This window comes from Elephas maximus, chromosome 27 (genome assembly GCF_024166365.1).
Source record: "Elephas maximus indicus isolate mEleMax1 chromosome 27, mEleMax1 primary haplotype, whole genome shotgun sequence".
NCBI classification, from domain to species: Eukaryota; Metazoa; Chordata; class Mammalia; order Proboscidea; family Elephantidae; genus Elephas; species Elephas maximus.
In genome coordinates, this window is record NC_064845.1 from 2,668,358 (window position 1) to 2,686,811 (window position 18,454).

At 48.3% G+C, this 18,454-nt stretch overlaps 1 protein-coding gene across 1 annotated transcript in view; it reads right to left on the reverse strand.

The window, feature by feature from the left end:
- The window catches only part of ITGA9 (integrin subunit alpha 9), a 393,719-nt gene that overhangs the window by 271,870 nt on the left and 103,395 nt on the right, over positions 1 to 18,454 (reverse strand). Inside the window, exon 15 of the mRNA XM_049870897.1 lies at positions 17,637 to 17,797. Coding sequence (XP_049726854.1) covers positions 17,637 to 17,797 — 161 coding nt within the window. The remainder of the gene's footprint in view (positions 1 to 17,636; positions 17,798 to 18,454) is intronic.

Consider the following 18,454-nt stretch of genomic DNA (forward strand, 5'->3'; position numbering starts at 1 on the left):
GTTCCCCATAAGCCTCTCTCCGTGCCTGCAGGCCACAGGCCTCCCAGGCAGCCACAGAGCTGAGCTTCTTCTACACAAAGCAATTGTTCATTTTCTTCCCAGAGATTCGGCCTTGAACCATTTCCTGACATTGTTCAGTTTACTCCCTCCTTCCCTCCAAGGTAGGCGAGGCAAGCCGGGCAGGCACTGGGACCGAACGCACAGGGCTCCACAACCACCATCTGGTGGGTCTTTATTCTGCTATTAAACAAAAACACAAATCACTGAGGGCAAGCAAGAGGCAGCGAGGACACCTGCTTGGAAATTCCACTCAGTGTTTCTGCATATTTTCCAATGTGCTGAGCTTAGCACTTTACAAGCAATATCTCATTTTATCCTCAGGCCAGTCCTGCGGGTTCATCTCTGCCTCCGCCTCCTCCCTGTTAAGTTTATACCCAATGAGAAAGACTACCCGAAAAGTAACTGCTTCTTTATTTACGTACAACCCCAAACTGGTTGTATGGTTATGGGCTGTGTATATGTGTGTTCATATAGCCATGTCCATCAAATTCTTTCTAGTTAAGAAAAGTTCATTACAACAGAAAAAAACTAAAAACAAATTCCTTTCACATTCAGTCTATGCTCTCTTTTAAAAAAAAAAAAACAAAACACCTCACTGCCATCAAGTCGATTCTGACTGGTAGCAACTGTATAGGACAGAGTAGAACTGCCCCACAGGGTTTCCAAGGAGTGGCTGATGGATTCGAACTGCTGACCTTTTGGTTAGCAGCAGAGCTCTTAACCATTGTGCCTCCAGGGCTCCATTATCTCTTTCCTCCTCCTGAAATGGGCAGTAAGGAAGGAACACCACTGGAACCCAGTGGACCATTTGACAAGAATTTTGGGGTCCTATTCCACACAAGACAAGAGGCAGTGGTGGTTCTGTGTTAGAGTTCTCCCCTTCCGTGCAGAAGACCTGAGTTCAATTCCCGGCCAATGCACCTCACGTACAACAGGTACCATCCACCTGAGAGTGGAGGTTTGAGCGTTGTCACGACGCTGAACACGTTTCGGTGGAGCTTCCAGACTAAGACAGACTAGGAAGGAAGGTTGTCATGGACTGAATCATGTCCCCCCATAAATGTGTGTATCTGTTGGGCTGGGCCCCGATTCCCAGTATTGTGTGATTTTCCTGTGTGTTGTAAATCCTGCCTCCATGATGTTAATGAGGGAGGATGGACAGCGTTGTGTTAGTGAGGCAGGACTCAACCTACAGGCCTGGATTTTGTCTTGAGGCAATCTCTTGAGATATAAAAGATAGAAGCAAGCAGAGAGAGAGGGGGACCTCATACCACCAGGAGCAGAACGCGTCCTTTGGACTCAGGTTCCCTGTGCCTGAGAAGCTCCTAGTCCAGGGGAAGATTGACAAGAAAGACCTTTCTCCAGAGCCGACAGAGAGAGGAAGCCTTCCCCTGGAGCTGACATCCTGAATTTGGACTTTTAGCCTACCTTACTGTGAGAAAATAAACTTCTCTTTGTCAAAGCCATCCACTTGTGGTATCTCTGTTATAGCAGCACTAGATGACTAAGACAAAAGCCTAGTGATCTATTTCTAAAAATCAGCCAGTGAAAACCCCATGGATCACCACTGCACAATCCGCAATCAATCACAGGGATGGTACAGAACCAGGTAGCCTTTCACCCCATGGTGCACGGGGTCACCACACGCTGGAGGCTGACTCGATGGCAGCTAACAACATTCCACGCAAGGCACAGCCAGGGTGACAGCGATGGATGCCCTCTGCTCCCCACCCTAAAAGAGCCTACATTCTAAAACCAAAAAACCCCAACTCGTTGCCTATGAGTCAATTCCGACTCATAGTGACCCTGCAGGACAGGGTAGAACAGCCCCATAGGATGTCCAAGGAGAGGCTGGTGGATTCAAACTGCCAACCTTTTGGTTAGCAGCCAAGCTCCTTGCCACTGTGCCATGTTCTAATAGAGGAGATAAGACCCAAGTACCACCAACACAGGTGGGAAACTGCTAAGGCAGCTAAGGTCCTGAGGTAGCACAGGCCCGAAGGCCCACAGCCAACCTGGGGAGTGACAGATTAGAGGGACGGAGGAGAAGAACCAGGGCAGTGGGCAGTCATCCTGCGGGAGGGAGCCTCGTAGCTGGGGCTGGAGAGGGAAGTTTCCAAGGGGATGATGTGGGAAGACAGCAACAAGAGCAAAACCAACAAGTCTTGAATGCGTGGGCGCGCCTGACTTCCAAGCCACAGGTCCTGTACATGTTCTCCCGCAAACCAAAAGCTCCACAAAGGCCAAGGCTGTTCTTCCTGGTCTCAGTCTCCCTGGGGCTTGGGACAGTGTCTGGTACACAGTGGGTGTTCAACAGCTAAGTGGGCACACATAAGTACCACCAAGCTGGGACACTTTGAGAATGAAAGGGGGAACTATTAATAACGGCGCTGGGCAACAGCATAAGCCAGGGCTGCCGCGGCATGCCTGGACATTTGGTCACTTTGTTGGTGGTACGTGTAGAAGCCAACTGAAAATAGAGAAGCATGGGGTTGGCGGGAGTGGGTCTGAATATTGGCCAAGTCAGATCACAGCCCAAACGCAGGTGTGAAGTAACCTTGAGCTTCTCAAGGCCAAGGCCAGGTCTTTTTCATCTGTTTCCCCTGCACCTAGCACAAAGGCTAGAATCCAGTAGGTACCCCACGCACGTGGCGAGCTGAATGCACACACCAGAGTTAAGGGGATTAAATGGCTATTATTTTTAAACAGCTGACACCAAAGACAGACCAGAAAGAGGTGGGCCTGCTTATCAAGATCAAAGAGAAGGAAACAGAACGTTGGTTCCCCCAGGACTCTCCCTCCCCTGGGCTCACTGACCCACAGCTGAACTTTCCACCAGTCACAGAGCACATCAGACATGGACACACACTGTGAGTTCACGTTCTCAGGCTAAGACAGGAAACCCAAGGACTGATTCTGCTGGAAACAGGCCTTACAGAACCAGGGTTTTCTCTTCCTCAGGTTGACTGGTTAATAATAATCACAGCAGCCATCATTTTTTGTGAGCCATTGTGTTAAGGTTATGTAATCTGCTCACGGTCACAGAACAATTTTATCGCGGAATGGGGTTCGAACCTAAGACGTGCTGCTAACCAGCTATGAGACCTTGAATAAATTAAATGCTGTGAGTCTCAGATACCTTGAATCTAAAGATGGGGATTTTAGGTTTATTTATATACATGTGCATATATTATTGTAAAGTCCCTCGGTGGTGCAAATGGCTAGCGTGCTTGGCTACTAACCAAAAGGCTGGCGGTTGGAGTCTAACCAGAGGCATCTCAGAAAAAGGCCTGGCAAGCAACTTCTGGAAAACCAGCCACTGAAAACCCTGTGGAGCACAGTCCTGCTCTGACACACACGGGGTCGCCGCGAATTGGAGTCAACTCAATGGCAACTGGTTTTATATATATTATTGTGTCTACATAATATAGTAATAATATCATCGGGTTCATATAAAGATTAAGTGAAAAGAATGCTTGTGAAAACATTTAGTACATAATAAATGTTCGATAAATGATAGGTGTTAATGTTACTACAAACTTTTTTTTTTTACTTTATTCTCTTTTTAAAAAATTTCATCATGTTCTAGGTGAAAGTTTACAACACAAATTAGTTTTTCATTCAGAACTTATACACAAATTGTTTTGTGATGGCTGCAATCCCACCAGACTTTCTTCTTTATATCTACACAGTGTCTAGTGCACTTAGAAAAAGCAACTTTCTCTGTCACCCTCTTCCACAACTCTCGTAGGCTGCGTATGCGCACGCTGTTCCTCAGAGCCACCACTATTCCACCTCTAACGGTGAGAGGCCAGCCTGTCACGCAGGCACCTGCAAGCATTGCCTGGAAGGGGTGGGTTTCCTGTGCACCTGGGCTTCCCTGGCTCTAGGGAGGTGGTAAACCCTCTCTTCCATCAGCTTATTCACTACGTACAATCGGCAAGCTCCCTGTCCTGGAAAGTGGGTGTCTTCAGGAGGCTGGGGCCCAGTATAAGTTGCCTGGAAAGAAAATGGCGGCCACGGTTTTCTCACCAATGCAGGAAGAATCCCGTAATCTCTAAGCTGGTTTCTGTTCTCAGCCCTCAGAGAGCAGACCCCAGGAAAGGAGAAGCGAAACCACCTAAAATCATTCTGCTTAATAATATTTTGTATTTCACGTGGTTTCTAGTCTTTAGTGGGGGAGGGGAATAGATTTTTGGCATGGCCGTACCCAAAACATTCCAGGGAGCTAACGGAACAGCTGAGGGGGTGCCCCTTGGACTGACTGCCGACAACACTGCCCTTCAAGGAACGGGTGGTGAATTTAGAAGACATTACACCCAAACACCTGCCCACCCAACCCACTCCTCCTTCAGGAGCACACCCTCCATTAACGAGCATCTGAGAGGGCCAAGGAGTCCACGGTGGCACAAACAGTTAACGCAGTTGGCTGCTAAGTGGAAGGTTGGAGGTTCAAGTCCATCCAGAACTGCCCTGAAAGCAAGTCCCGGAGATCTACTTCCAAAAAATCAGCCACTGAAAACCCTATGGAGCACAGTTCTGCTCTAACACATGTGGGGCTGCCATGAGTCCGAACCAACTCAATGGCAACTGGTTTGGTTTGGAGTGAGCCAGTGAGCTGCACAAAGTCACAGTGAAGCCAGAGCCCCTCTGACTTGGAATATGGTTCCATAATCCCATGGGTATATATGGGTCCACTGATACGTCCATAATCCCATGGGTATATATGGGTCCACTGATACGGAGCTTTTGAGGCCAGCGTGAGGGGGAGGCTCTGGCCCTCTGAGGCCCACTGGCTTCCAACTCCCGGCTCAACAGCCACTAATGGTCTTCTTCCCTCGCCTCTTCAGCTGTAGTTTTTGGTCCTATTTCTTCTGGCTCCTTGCTTCACAAAGTGTGGTCCATGGATCGTTAGCATCATGGCATCACCTGGGAGACTGTTACTGGTGCAGACGCTCAGCCAGCCCCAGACCAGCTGAATCAGAGCCTGCATTTGAACAAGGTCCCAGGTGATTCACGATCACGTTCTGAAGAGCTCCTGAAAGCTGGCTCATGAAGATGACCCAGAGGCCTGGACTTGCTGTTCCAGGTGGAGAAGGGACATGCCAGTGGGAGAGCTGTATTACCACTTGCCCTCTTCTCATCCCACATACATTTAACTGCTCCACACTTTCTATTTTCTTTTCTTCATCTGTTTCTAGTCATTAAAAAAATTCCCCAAGTTCTCAATCCGTTTCAAACAGAGGCGGGTAAGGAGAGAAGAAGATTTGGGGGGCAGGGGCAAGGAGAGAGAAAAGGGTCCCGGTATTTACCAGACCCCTACTATGAAGTCAGGAGCCTGGAGAGTACAAGCAGCTTGCGATCGGCTGCTAATCTAAAAGTTGGCAGTTCAAACCCACGCAGCAGCGCTGCAGAAGAAAGCCCTGGCAATCTGCTTCAGCAAAGATTACAGCCAAGAAAGAGCCCCGGGGAGCAGTCCTACTCGGTAACACATGGCGCGGCCGTGAGTCAGAGCTGAAGGCGGCGGTTCTGTTCTTTTTACTATGAAGTCAGTATTATTCTTCCCATTTTCAGTTGAGGAAACTGAAGCTCAGCAATTAAAGTGAAGCAACTGCCCCAAGACCACGTGGCTGATCATGGCCCGGCCCAACCCGGCCGTTCTTAAATGCGAAAGTGCTCCAATTCACGTGTTTCACAAACACTGAGCAGGAAAAGTCACCTCTCCACCCAGTCCTGGCACGAGCGTCAGGATGGACGGGCTTCGTACACCACAAGACAATTCCACAGCACGTCTCGGACCTTCAGGTGCCCTTCCCTCTGACCCAGCAATCCCACCCCAACCCTTGATGCTGCTGTTTTTACATAGTCTTATGCTACCGGGAAGAAAAGAGAAAACAGGATTGTGGCATTCTTTCAAGGATCGACCAACTCAGGGTGAACAATCCACCCTTCTTTGTTCTAATTCTGTTTCCTCTCATTGTACATGGTCTGTGTGCCTTATGTGTGAACAGGGATTCGGGTGTGAATGTCCCAAAAGAGAGAGATGACGTACCACACAGTCTTCAAACTCAGGATTTAATCAGCTTATGGTAACATATGGATCCCTGGTGGCACAGTGGTTAAGAGCTCAGCTGCTAACCAAAAGGTCGGCAGTTCAAATCCACCAGCCACTCCTCAGAATCCCTATGGGGCAGCTCCACTTTGTCCTATAGGGTTGCTATGAGTTGGAATTGACTCGACAGCAATGGGTTTGGCATTGTGCTGTAGTCAAATGGTCAATCTGACCTCGACCTAATTGTGTTTCCATTTGGCTTGTGAGGCTTGATTTGTGTGAACAACACCCCGTGAAGACTGTGTTCTATTGAGGCAGGAGCTGAGTTGCCACCTAGTGTCCACCCCTGCTTTAATAACCAAACTTCAGTATCTACACTGTCCAATATGGTAGCCACCAACCACATGTGGCTATTTAAGTCTAAATTTAAATTAGAAAGGAACAATTCAGTTTCTCAGTGGCACTAGCCACATTGGGAGTGCTCAGTAGCCACATGTGGTTGGTGGTCAGCCACACTGGGTAGCACATAGAATATCTCCACCATCGCAGAAGGATCTATTGGACATCGCTTCTCTACACCGTTACAGGGTTTGCAAGATCTCGAGCTAGATTCTATCTTCCAAGCTTCCTTAAGAAATGGGTGGTCAATAAGTTATAAGTCTTTGGGTGGTTCAGTGAAACCTGTGGCAGCCGGAACTTGGCAGGACGGCCTTGTTTTTCCGGGTCTCGCAAGTCTTTCCCCTTTGGCAGAGTACAGTCTTACCACTTTTCTATCACTCGTTTTAGTGGAAAATATTTGAGTTTTCTTTCTCTGACAGGTTTCTGCCTTACACAGCCTCTGGCTTTCACAGGTTTAAATCAGGCATTAATCAGATGGTAGGAGCCCTTTTGCCCTTCCTTCTTCTTCTTGCATGGAAAGAAGATACAATGGCTGGAACTCAGCAGCCATCTTACGGCCATGAGGAAAAGATGCTCCCAGCGTTGGAATGCCTCGGAACTCAGTTCTTGGTCCCCTTCTCTTCTCTATCTCCCTCAGTCCCTTGATGATATCCATGGCTCTGTGAAATCGGCTGATGACTCCTAAATTTATATCTTCAGCCCAGGCCACCAAACTGTAGACTGATACATACACATCTCAATTTCAATGTCTATTAGGTCCCTCAAACTCAGCAGGTCCAAAAACGAACTCCTGACCATATTTTTAAAACCTGCACCTCCTGCAGCCTTCCCGATTTCAGTTGAAGACGACTCTAACAAGAATCCCATCCTTCCAGCAGTCAGGCTGAAAACCTTGGAGTCACCTTTGATCTCTTTCTCTCATGCTTGACAATCGATCCCTCAGAGATTCCTGCAGGATCCATCTTCAAATGAAGCAGAATCTGATCACATCTCACCACCTACTCTACCACCCAAGGTGGGGCCACCAGTCTCTCTTCCTTGGATCACTCTAATAGTCTCCTAACCATGTCCCTGCTTCTAGCCCACTTGGCAACCAGGGGGTCCTTTAAGATGGAAATGTCACCGCTTGGCTCAGAATCCCCACATGGCTCCCATCTCACTCAGGGTAAAAGCCAAAGCCCTTCCCATGGTCTGTGAGGCCTAAGACCAAGATCTGCCCCTCACCACTGCCACTTCGATCTCCTCCCCTCCCATCCTCCTCTCACTCTGCTCCAGCCACACCAGCCTCCTGGCTCCCCCTCATACACATGAAACACTTCAGGGCCCCCATGGGCACCTCCCCCAGGAACCTACTCTGCCAAGTTCCCACCTCCTTCTAGTCTTGTTCAGATCTCACCTCCTCAGTGAGATCACTTCAAATCTGCTTCACCTTGCTCTATTTGTCCTCATTTTTCCACAGCCCTCATCACCTTCTAAACACTGTAATTTACTATCTCTACTGTCTGTCTCCTTCCACTGGAACATAAGCTCCCAGAGAGCACAGATCTCTGTCAGTTCATCGCTGGTGCCCAGGGTATAGCAGGTACTCAGTGCATACTTCCCGAACAAATGAAAGACCAAGAGCATCACATCCTTGAGCCACTGAATCAACACCACCAGCAACTTCTCTTCCTCCAGAAGTCTCATTCTGTGAGAAAAGTTCACCTTTACGTGCTTAAGCCCCTGCAGTGAGGGCTCAACCCCTGGCAGCAGAAAGGAATTCCTAACTGATGCTTCTGTGAAGACCAAGGGTGTTAAGTTTTGCTCTCAGATTGCAGTGGGAACTGGGAGCTCCCTGCAGACACCACAGGACTGGAAGCTTTACCAATGATCCAATTCATTACCTTCCCAGGAACTGGAATTTGCCTCTGCTCTGGAGAGCAGAGAAGAGAGCCGGTGAAGCAAGTCACCCAGCTAGAATCACCTATTCGTCTACTGAAAGACCCCTTTGGGGGATGACAACTGACTGTGGAAAACCATGTTGAACTAGGAATTAAAAATGTATATCCTTCAGACTTGAAAGCAGGAACTCAAACAGGCATTTGGGCACCAACTGCAGTATATTCACAATACCCAAAAGATGGAGGCAACCCACTTGTCCATCATCAGCTGACGATAAACACAATGTGGCACGTACAACGGAAGATAACTCAGCCATAAAGAGGAACGAACCTCTGACGCATGCTGCGACATGGACGGACCTGGAGAACAGTATGCTGCGTGAAATAAGGCAGACGCGAAAGGACGAGGATTACATGACCCTGCTGATGTGAAATATCTAGCCTAGGCAAAGGCACCGAGGCCGAAGTTTATTAGAGACAGTAAATAAACCAGGGCCTAAGGGAAGGGAAGGGGAAAATGGGGGTTATAGTCGCAGGGGTCCTGAGTCTCTGTGTGGGTGCTGGATACGGGAAGTGGCTAGTGCTGATGGTAAATGTCATTAATGTCACTGAAATACACGTTTAAAAACGGCTAATATGGCAAGCCTTTTGTTATATGTATTTTACCACAATAAAATATTTTAAAAATGTATATCCTTCATTGATGTTGGATATACATATGTGATCTATGTATGTGTGTGCACATACACACACATATACATACACATAGATACATATACATTATGCACATACATGTATATACATAGATACACATATATATTATATATACATACATATATACACACATATATGTATGTACGTTTGTGTGTATGGAGCCCTGGTAGCACACTGGTTAAGAGCTTAGCTGCTAACCAAAAGGTCGGCAGTTCGAATCCACCAGCTGCTCCCTGGAAACCTTACAGGGCAGCTCTACTCTGTCCTACAGGGTTGCTATGAGTTGAAATCAACTCAGTGGCAATGGGTTTGGTTTGTCTTGGTTTTTCTTTCAAAAAAGCATCTGAGGTGAGCAAAGCCACCGGTTTAGAATTACTGTCCTTCCCTCTGCTAATCGTCATTTCTCCTGTAGCACCGCCAAATGCAGACCACCAAGAACTCTTTATTCCACCCAAGAAAGCAAGCAATGGCCCAAGATATTCAGACCACACAAGGCTCAGGAGGACGTCTGCTCCCATGTGGATCAGGCACCAGCCCCTTCCATTCTTGGTCTGCTCTTTAGCTGTGCACACATGGCCTCCCAGAGGAGGCCATCAAAGCAACTCATACCCAGTGGGCTCACTTCCAGCATGGTCTCCAATGCGCATCCCCAGCTCCTCAGTGACGTCCATGTCAGCGGAGCACATCACATGAGAAGTTTTAAAACTGCGTCCCACATATTAATTCTACTCACCCCTTCTTCCCTCTTCCCCTGCCCTAGTTTCCAGCAGCCCTTTAACAAACATTCCACCCACCTGTGCTACCTACAGCACAGAAGAGCCTGCAAAGACACAGAGCTAACTGCAGGGATGGAGAAAAATCTCCCCCATTTTCCTTGGGCACCTCATGGCTCAGAGCCCTTGGCCACTGCTGATAACTGACAAGTCCAACTTTTTCGGGACATAAGGCCTACCTCAGGGACCACCAGGGCCCCACCATGCTGCCTTCCCAGTGGTCCTAATAAACCCACAACCAAGACACTAGATCCGGGGCAGGGAGGTTCCCTGGGTGGTGCAAACAATTAAGCACTCAGCTCCTAGCTAAAAGCTTGGCAGTTTGAACCCTCCCAGAGGTGTCTCAGAAGACAGGCCCGGCGATCTGCTTCTGAAGGGTCACAGCCTTGAGAAGCCTGCAGAGCAGCTCCACTCTGCACACAGGGGTCTCCATGAGTTGGAATCAACTTGATGGCAGCTATGGTCTGGGGCAGAGCAGGGGAGCTCACACCAGGAGGAGCCACTTCATTAATGCTCAATTACTCTGCTCGGGTGGGGCTGTCCCCCTTCCCAACACAGGTTGAAGGTCTTCCAAAAAAGGGACAGCAAACTAATATTAAAACTCTACAAAATCCAGATGAAGTCAGTTTGGAACTAGCGTTTAAAAGCTGCCCTGGACAGGTTAAATAAATCAAGGGAGAGCCTTCCAACAGAACGCCATGCAGCTGTGAAAAGAAGAGGCGATCTCTACACGCACTGATACGGAACAATCTCCAAGGTCCACTCTTTAAAAATGAGCTTGATTGAGACATGATTTACATACAAAAATGCTGACCACTTTCACGTGAACGTTTTGATGAGCTTTAACAAACGTATTCAGTCGTATCACCACCAGCACAGTCGTGACCTAGAATATTTTCATCACCCCAAAAAGTTCCCTCATGCCTCTTGGCAGTCATCTTCCACCGACTACCTCCAATCCCGGGCCCTGGAAACCACTCATCTGCTTTCTGTCTCTTCAGTTTGCCTTTTCTAGAGCGTTACATAAATGAACTCAGGCGGTATTGGCCTTTTATGTCTGGCTTCTTTCACTTAGCAGAGACTTTTCAGATTCTCGGGTTGTTGCATATAACAGTAGTTCAATCCTTTTTATAGTAGAATTTCTGAACAAATCTATCTTGGAAGAAGTACAGCCCGAATGCTCTTGCGAAGCAAGGATGGTGAGACTTTGTTTCACGTACTTTGGGCATGTTATCAGGAGAGATCAGTCCCTGGAGAAGGACATCATGCTTGGTGGAGGGTCAGCAAAAAAGAGGAAGACCCTCAACAAGATGGACTGACACAGTGGCTGCAACCATGGGCTCAAACATAACAATGACCATGAAGATGGCGCAGGGCCGGGCAGTGTTTCCTTCTTTCACATACAGGGTTGCTAAGAGTTGGAGCCAACTTGACGGCACCTAACAACAACAAGGTATTTCATTTTATATATTTACCAAAATCTGTTTACCCATTCTACAGTTGGACTTCCAAAAAAAAAAGTAAGTTGCACAACAGTGTGTATACAGCCTGCTACCATTTGTGTAAGACAGAAACGGGTCCGTTTATTGACAAACTCTTGAAAGATACATCAAAAACTGAAACCATGTGTTATGGATTAAACTGTGTCCCCCAAAATTATGTGTGTCAACTTGGCTAGGCCATGATTCCCAGTATTGTGTGACTGTCCACCATTTTGTCATCTGATATGATTTTCCTCTGTTGTAAATTCTGTCTCTATGATGTTAATGAGGTGGGTTTAGCAGCAGTTATGTTAATAAGGCAGGACTCAATTTACAAGATTAGGTTGTGTCTTAAGTCAATCTCTTTTGAGATATAAAAGAGAGAAAGGAGCTGAGAGATGGGGGGGAGCGGGGACGGGGGATGACCTCGTACCACCAAGAAAGCAGAGCCAGGAGCAGAGCGCGTTCCTTGGACCTGGGGTTCCTGCACTGAGAAGTTTCTCGACAGGGGAAGAGTGATAACAAGGACCTTCCCACAGAGCTGACAGAGACAGAAAACCTTCCCCTGGAGCTGGAGCCCTGAATTTGGACTTCTAGCCTCCTAGACTATGAGAGACTAAATTTCTTTGTTAAAGCCATCCATTTGTGGTATTTCCATTACAGCAGCATTAGATGACTAAGACACCACGGTTGTCTTTCGGAGAGGAGTTAAGTGACCAAAGGATTTCCTTTCTTTGAATACATTTTGTACATCTTAAATATTTTTAATGATGCATATACTACCAATTTAAATAATAATAATTTTAAAAGTTTTAAGACTCCCTACATCTAAGATCTGCATCCTTTTTCCCAAATCCTGTGACTTCTCTAAGTATTTCTTTTACTTACCAAGGTGACCAACAGCTTTAGCATGTTGTTTTCCAGATACAAGGAGAAGCTTTGCCGTCCTCCTCTCTCCTCCTCCTCCAACTTAATCTTCCTTCCTTAACGATCCGCTTCCCAAACTTAAACAAGAAACGTCCCTGGAAATTGCTGTTCAGTGGATTCAGACACTTTGCAAATTCACCGCACACTGTGACTGAGTGTTCTAACGACTGAAGCATTTTGTCAGACGTGAAAAGGAAACGAACTGAACTCCTGGAAACAGCCAAAGCGTCAAAGTGTGATCTCAGAGACGACCTGGTCAGCAGCTCCAAGAAGCCAGGAGACTGACTGGTACTGAGGACATTCAATACGTGCGGACTGACTGGCCCCCAAAGAGCCACTAAACCATCAGCAGGCACGACGGGGTGTTGTTGTGTTGGGTGCTGTCAAGACAATTCCAACTCATCGTGACCCCGTGTGCCAGAGCAGAACTGCCCCATCGGGTTTTCTTTGGCTGTTTTTTTTAGTCTTGATGGGGCAGATTGCCGGGTTTTTCTCCCGCGGAGCCATTGGGCGGGTTTGAACCACCAAACTTTTGGTTCGTAGGTGAACTTTGAACCACTGTACCACCAGGGCTCCTTACCACAGGGTGAGCAGCTCCAGTCAAGCAGAGCAGTCACGAGGTGGTTTTCAGTGGCACACAGGCACGGCTCCACAACAGGACTGATGCGGGGAAAGTAACCCCTCCGTCCATTCCCTACTGCACCGGGGGAAAGCTCCAGTGCAGTGCCAGTACGGTCTCAGCACTCCGCCAGCACTCAGTAATCCATCCCCCTTTTGAACACACAGGGAGAGCCGGCCAGTTCTTCAGGGGCTTTGGCCGACAACGAAATCCGGCTAGAATCCGAGGGCACTGTTGTGTCTTTGACGTATTTATTTTTATACTGACTTTCTGCTTTTGGCGTGGGGTAATTGGTTTTCTGCTTACAACAGGGTATGAAGGTTCTGTTTTAAATTATTTTATTTGAGGCAAAAAGTCAGTTGATTTAAAGAAAAATATAAAATGAAATACCACAGGAGGTGTGCGGTTAAAACCAAAGAACTTGCACAAGCCACGAAGGAGGTACGTGGTTCCGTCTGAATAGGACGAAAACCAGGCCTCTGATGGCCAGACTGTAGGGGCGTTCAGCGGACACAGGGCCAAGGCAGGGAAATGTGAGAGGCCTGTTCCGGGGAAGAGGGACAGTTCGCCCTGACAAGGGCCCAGGCCACAGGTGATGTTGTGGTAGAAGATGAGGCTAGAAAGGTAAACTGAGGCCAGGTTGCAGAGAGCCTCGAGGTCTAGGGGGAGGTGTCTGGACTTTCCCTGTGACTGTGGGGATCCACTAGAGGTCCCCAGGCCACGCGCCTAGTAGAAGGGGGCCCATCCCCAGCACAGGGCTGGTTTGGCGGGGAGAGGAGATAAGCTCAGTCCTACAAACCTCAGAGAGCCTGAGAACATACCCAGCACCCCGAGGAGGATGTGGCTTATCACAAAACTGTACCTTCCAGGCGCCCTACTAGGGCCAAGGATGGAACAAAGCACAGCATACTTAACCGAGGCAGGTGTCAGCCCAAGCAGTCTTTTACGATATAGATACATATTGCCATATATGGAATGAAAACTTCTAGCGAGAAAGAAAAAAGAAAAAAAAAGATTGGACTAGGCTTAAAGAAAAAAGACCTAAAGATAGCCTAAACAAAGCACACCCAGCCCTCTGAGCCTGCCTCACCGTCTGCTGGCCATATGGTGTGTGATAAGCCAGAACGCTTTTATTTATCTTCCCTGACTTGTTCCATAAAGCAGAGTGAGCCAGCCCTGAGCAGAAAACGCCTCTGGTGCAGTAGAGGTTGTGCTGTGCTTTTACGGCCCAGCTCGCAGCTCCCAATCCCCAGGGCCTGCTCCCAGGGGGGCAGGCCGGCCGCTGGCCACCGCCCCCCCAGCCCTGCTGGCCCTCTCAGCCTCACACCAGCCACAACCTCCACAGCTGCTTTCCGACAACTGGAAAACCACAGCCGTAGGGGTCACCTCCTCAGCCAGCTGTGCCCTCCTGCAGCCAGCGCTCCGCCATTCCTCCAGGGGTCCTCCGACATGGCCCAGGCAACAACTACGAGGAAAATGAAACTTTCCCAGCAGCTGTGGATTACAAAAGGAGCCCTGGTGGTGCCATGGCTGAACACTCCACTGTTAACCAAAAGGTTGGCGGTTCAAACCCACCAGTGGCTCCCTGGGAGAAAAGACCTGGCAACGTGCTCCTGTAAAGATTACAGCCTAGAAGCCCTGTGGGGCAGTTCTACTTCATCACATGGGGTCGGTGTGAGTCGGGATCTTCATGAGAGCAGATGGTCAGGTCCCTCTCCCATGGAACCTCTGGGTAGGTTTGAACTGCAAACCTTCTGACTAACAGTCAAGCACTTCTGTAAAGATTACAGTCTAGAAAACCCTGTGAGGCAGTTCTGTTCTATCACATGGGCTTGCTATGAGTCAGAAATCGACTTGACGGCACACAACAACAACACAGGTTATCCGCCATCCTGAGCGGTGCCTAACAGAAATGTCACCTCTTGGATCATAAAGGCCCCAGAAGCTTCCATTTCCTCACATGAGAAAATGGCCGACCAATAACTGTATCCAAATTGTTCTAAGGCCAAGTTCACTAAAGCAGGCCTGAGCATTATCCTTCCTAAAATGACCCAGATAATCACGTAAAGGTTTGTGAGCCCTGTCCTTAGCCTCCAAACTCCTTTGACACCACCTCAACCTCTCTTCCTGTCAGCCATGTTTTCACTGAATAGAGAAGCGATGCCTGTGAAGTGCCGACACATGAGGAGAGCTGAAGCTGCCAACAGGATAGCCAATTAGATGTGAATTTCAGCTAAACAATAATTTTTATTTAGCATAAGTATATCCTATACCCTATTTGGGATATACTTATATGGTAAAGCCTACAGAAGCCAGAGCCTGTGTAAGGGGGTACCCTGTCAGAAAAGGAAAACTCAAATATCTTCCACTAAAAGGAGAGATAGAAAAGTGGTAAGACTGCTTAGAGGCGGAAAACTTGTGAGACGTGGAAAAACGAGACAGTCCCACAGAGTCCCAGCTCTCCCAGGTGTCACTGTCCTAACAAAAATGTTTGTTGTATATCTGAAATTCAAATCTAAGAGTGCTATATTTTTATTTGCTAAGTCTGTTGAGCCTGGACACCGGGACATAGTAGGGCTAACCATCACTCAAGCAGCTCTGCTCTTGCCAGTTACCCCTTAGAGGTCTCCACAGAGGGAGCCCTGCCTCTGGCCTGACCTCAGTGCTGTTCCCTGTGTAAACAGGCCCGCAGGCTCAGTGTGGTCCTATCTCACAGCCAGCACCCCTGGAAGCAAAGGGCAGCTTCTCAGCCAAAGCCAGAAGTCACAAAGAGGCTTGAAGGAAGGCATTTATGGCATGAGAAACCTCTGCCCCCAGCAAGCTGGAAATACCAAGCACGAGCACTTAAAGGCCTGGGAGTGTCTGGGGAGGAGCCTGTCCTGGGCAGCCTCACCCACCAACCCTCTAGGACATCCATGAGCCAATATAATCTAAAATCTGGAGTGGTCAGTGGCTGGCTGCCTTAAGAGAAGCACAAACAGCTTTATAAATGGCCTTCACCTGGGGCCTTGGGGCAGCTGGTCTGGGCAGGCCCCAGCACGTGTCCCGGCTGAGGACACAACCCGGCCCCACTGAAAATCATCCCAGGGGTGTGGACTCAAGGGCGCTGGGTCAGACCAAGGGCCTGTGATGTATGGCCATTTCTCTGTACACAGCCCAGAAGTATCTAGAAGCAGCTGCTGGTCTCCTACTCAGGCACTAGAAACACAGAAATAGAATGATGCTTCATCTCCAATCTGCAGACTACTTTTGCTACCAGCAGAAATCCACTGGCTGATAACATTAGGTTGAAGGACGTGAAAGTGCCACTTTTATAAGTCGAAAATGTGAGAATATTGGCAACTGCGCATGGTCCAACCTACTGCTATATGTCACACCATGCAGGGTTCTCTAAGTATATTCACCGTGTGACCACCTTTCAAGGTACGTATTACTGTGTCCATTTCAGAGATGCAGAAACGGAGACACCGAGAGGTCAGAGACTCATCCAGATGGATATACACCCAGGTGAGCCTGACTCCAAAACCCGCATTCACTCCACACGGCATGGATCACACAGGTTCTTCCACCTCCTGCGCTCTCCGGCTCTGCCGTGGCTCAGTGGCTGCCCATTCCTGCAAACCAGGCACCACCAGGACTCACACCAACCTGGCGCCTGCCTGTGCAGACGGCACTCTCTGGCCAATCGGAGCCTCGCCTCCTGAATTAACAGCAAAGTGTGTCTAAGAAACAACCTCAAGAGAAAAAAAATGATCAAAAGCTTCCTTAGACCAAGAGAGGGAAAGAGCAAAAGAAACGAACTCCTAAAACAAACAAAGTAATCAAGGGAGAAAAATCTAGTCCAGCCCATTGTAAAATGCCCTCACTGTGACCGTGAGCTAACGTGTAGTGGACCACTGAGAAAGGTGTCAGGTGCAGTGTGATCAAGCATCACCTCAGACCCAGAGGCAAGTGCTTCTAGGGCTCTCCTTTAAGAAGACTCCTAGAGCCTCGTAGAGGGGAGGAGATGGAAACCCTCCCAAAAGAACAAGTAAAAGCCAGAGACCATCACTGGCTTCCTGGCTTACTTCAGAGGCTGGGACTAGCTCAGTAAGGGAGCTCTCAGACTCCAACTTTAAAAGAAGAAAAGAATATTCTCTTTATCACTAAAGTGCATCTGACCCAAGCCATGGTGTTTTCAATCGCCTCATAAGCATGTGAAAGCTGGACAATGAATAAAGAAGACTGAGGAAGAACTGACGCCTTTGAATTATGGTGTTGGTGAAGAATATTCAATATACCATGGGCTGCCAGAAGAACAAACAAATCTGTCTTGGCAGAAGTGCAGCCAGAATGCTCCTTAGAAGCGAGGATGGCGAGACTTCATCTCACATACTTTGGACATGTTGTCAGGAGGGAGCGGTCCCTGGAGAAGGACATTATGCTTGGTAATGTAGAATGTAGAGGGTGAGTGAAAAAGAGGGAGACCCTCAACGAGATGGATTGACACAGTGGCTTCAACAATGGGTTCAAGCATAACAATGACTATAAGGACGACGCAGGACCGGGCAGTGTCTCATTCTGTTGTACAAAGGTTCACTACGAGTCAAAATCGACTCAACGGCACCTAACAAACATCAAATAAAAGCCTGGAAGTCAGAGGATAAGCGATTCCCAATAAAAGAAGTTTCCACTTGTTGCCATAAGCGTGTGTAGAGATCAAAGTTTGAGGACCAGGAAGAAAGGACTGACCTTCACATGGGCCAAGTAGTGATGGCACGTCTCCTCCCTGTGGGCCAGCTGCAGCTTCTCTGTGATCTGACCCATGGTCTCTCCCAGCAACACAAAGTAGACCCTGGGCAGCTGGCCCTTCTCCTTTTTGGACACATCCGCTGTCAGAACATAATTCAGGCCTGCCAATAAAGGAAAGGTCAAAACGTTAGCGAAGGGCAGACGTGCAGTGACCAGGCCACCTCCACCCACCTTAGAGGTGTTTTTTCCTACTCTGAGGGCCACGTCCTCATTTCACACCATACCTGGCCCTCCACTGCAGGGTGCCCTGTGGCCCAAGTCAAAACCTTCTCAAAGAGAAGCATAGCAGCCAGGGTGCTCATAGACACTGTGGAGTCCCAGGATGCCACCCACCTTTCTGGGGACACTCTGTGTTTCACACTGTATGGGTCTCCCTGATCTGATATTAAACCTCACAGGTTATCAACTGAGCCATCAATACACACGTCAACAGTTATCTGTACCTACCCCCAAGACTATGGCCCCCGGACACCCCTCTAACTCAGAGCTGAAGCCACTGCCTAAGTTGACCCTTCAGCCAAAGATTAGACAGGCCTATAAAACAAACAATAACACATGTGAGGGACATGCTTCTTAGTTCAATCAAGTACACGAGACCAAATGGGCAACACCTGCCCAAAAGCAAAGACGAGAAGGCAGGAAGGGACATGAAACCTGGACGAAAGGACACAGGGAACCTGGGGTGGGTAGGGGAGAATGTTGACACATCACGGGGATTTCTACCAATGTCACAAACAATCTGTGTATAAATTGTTGAA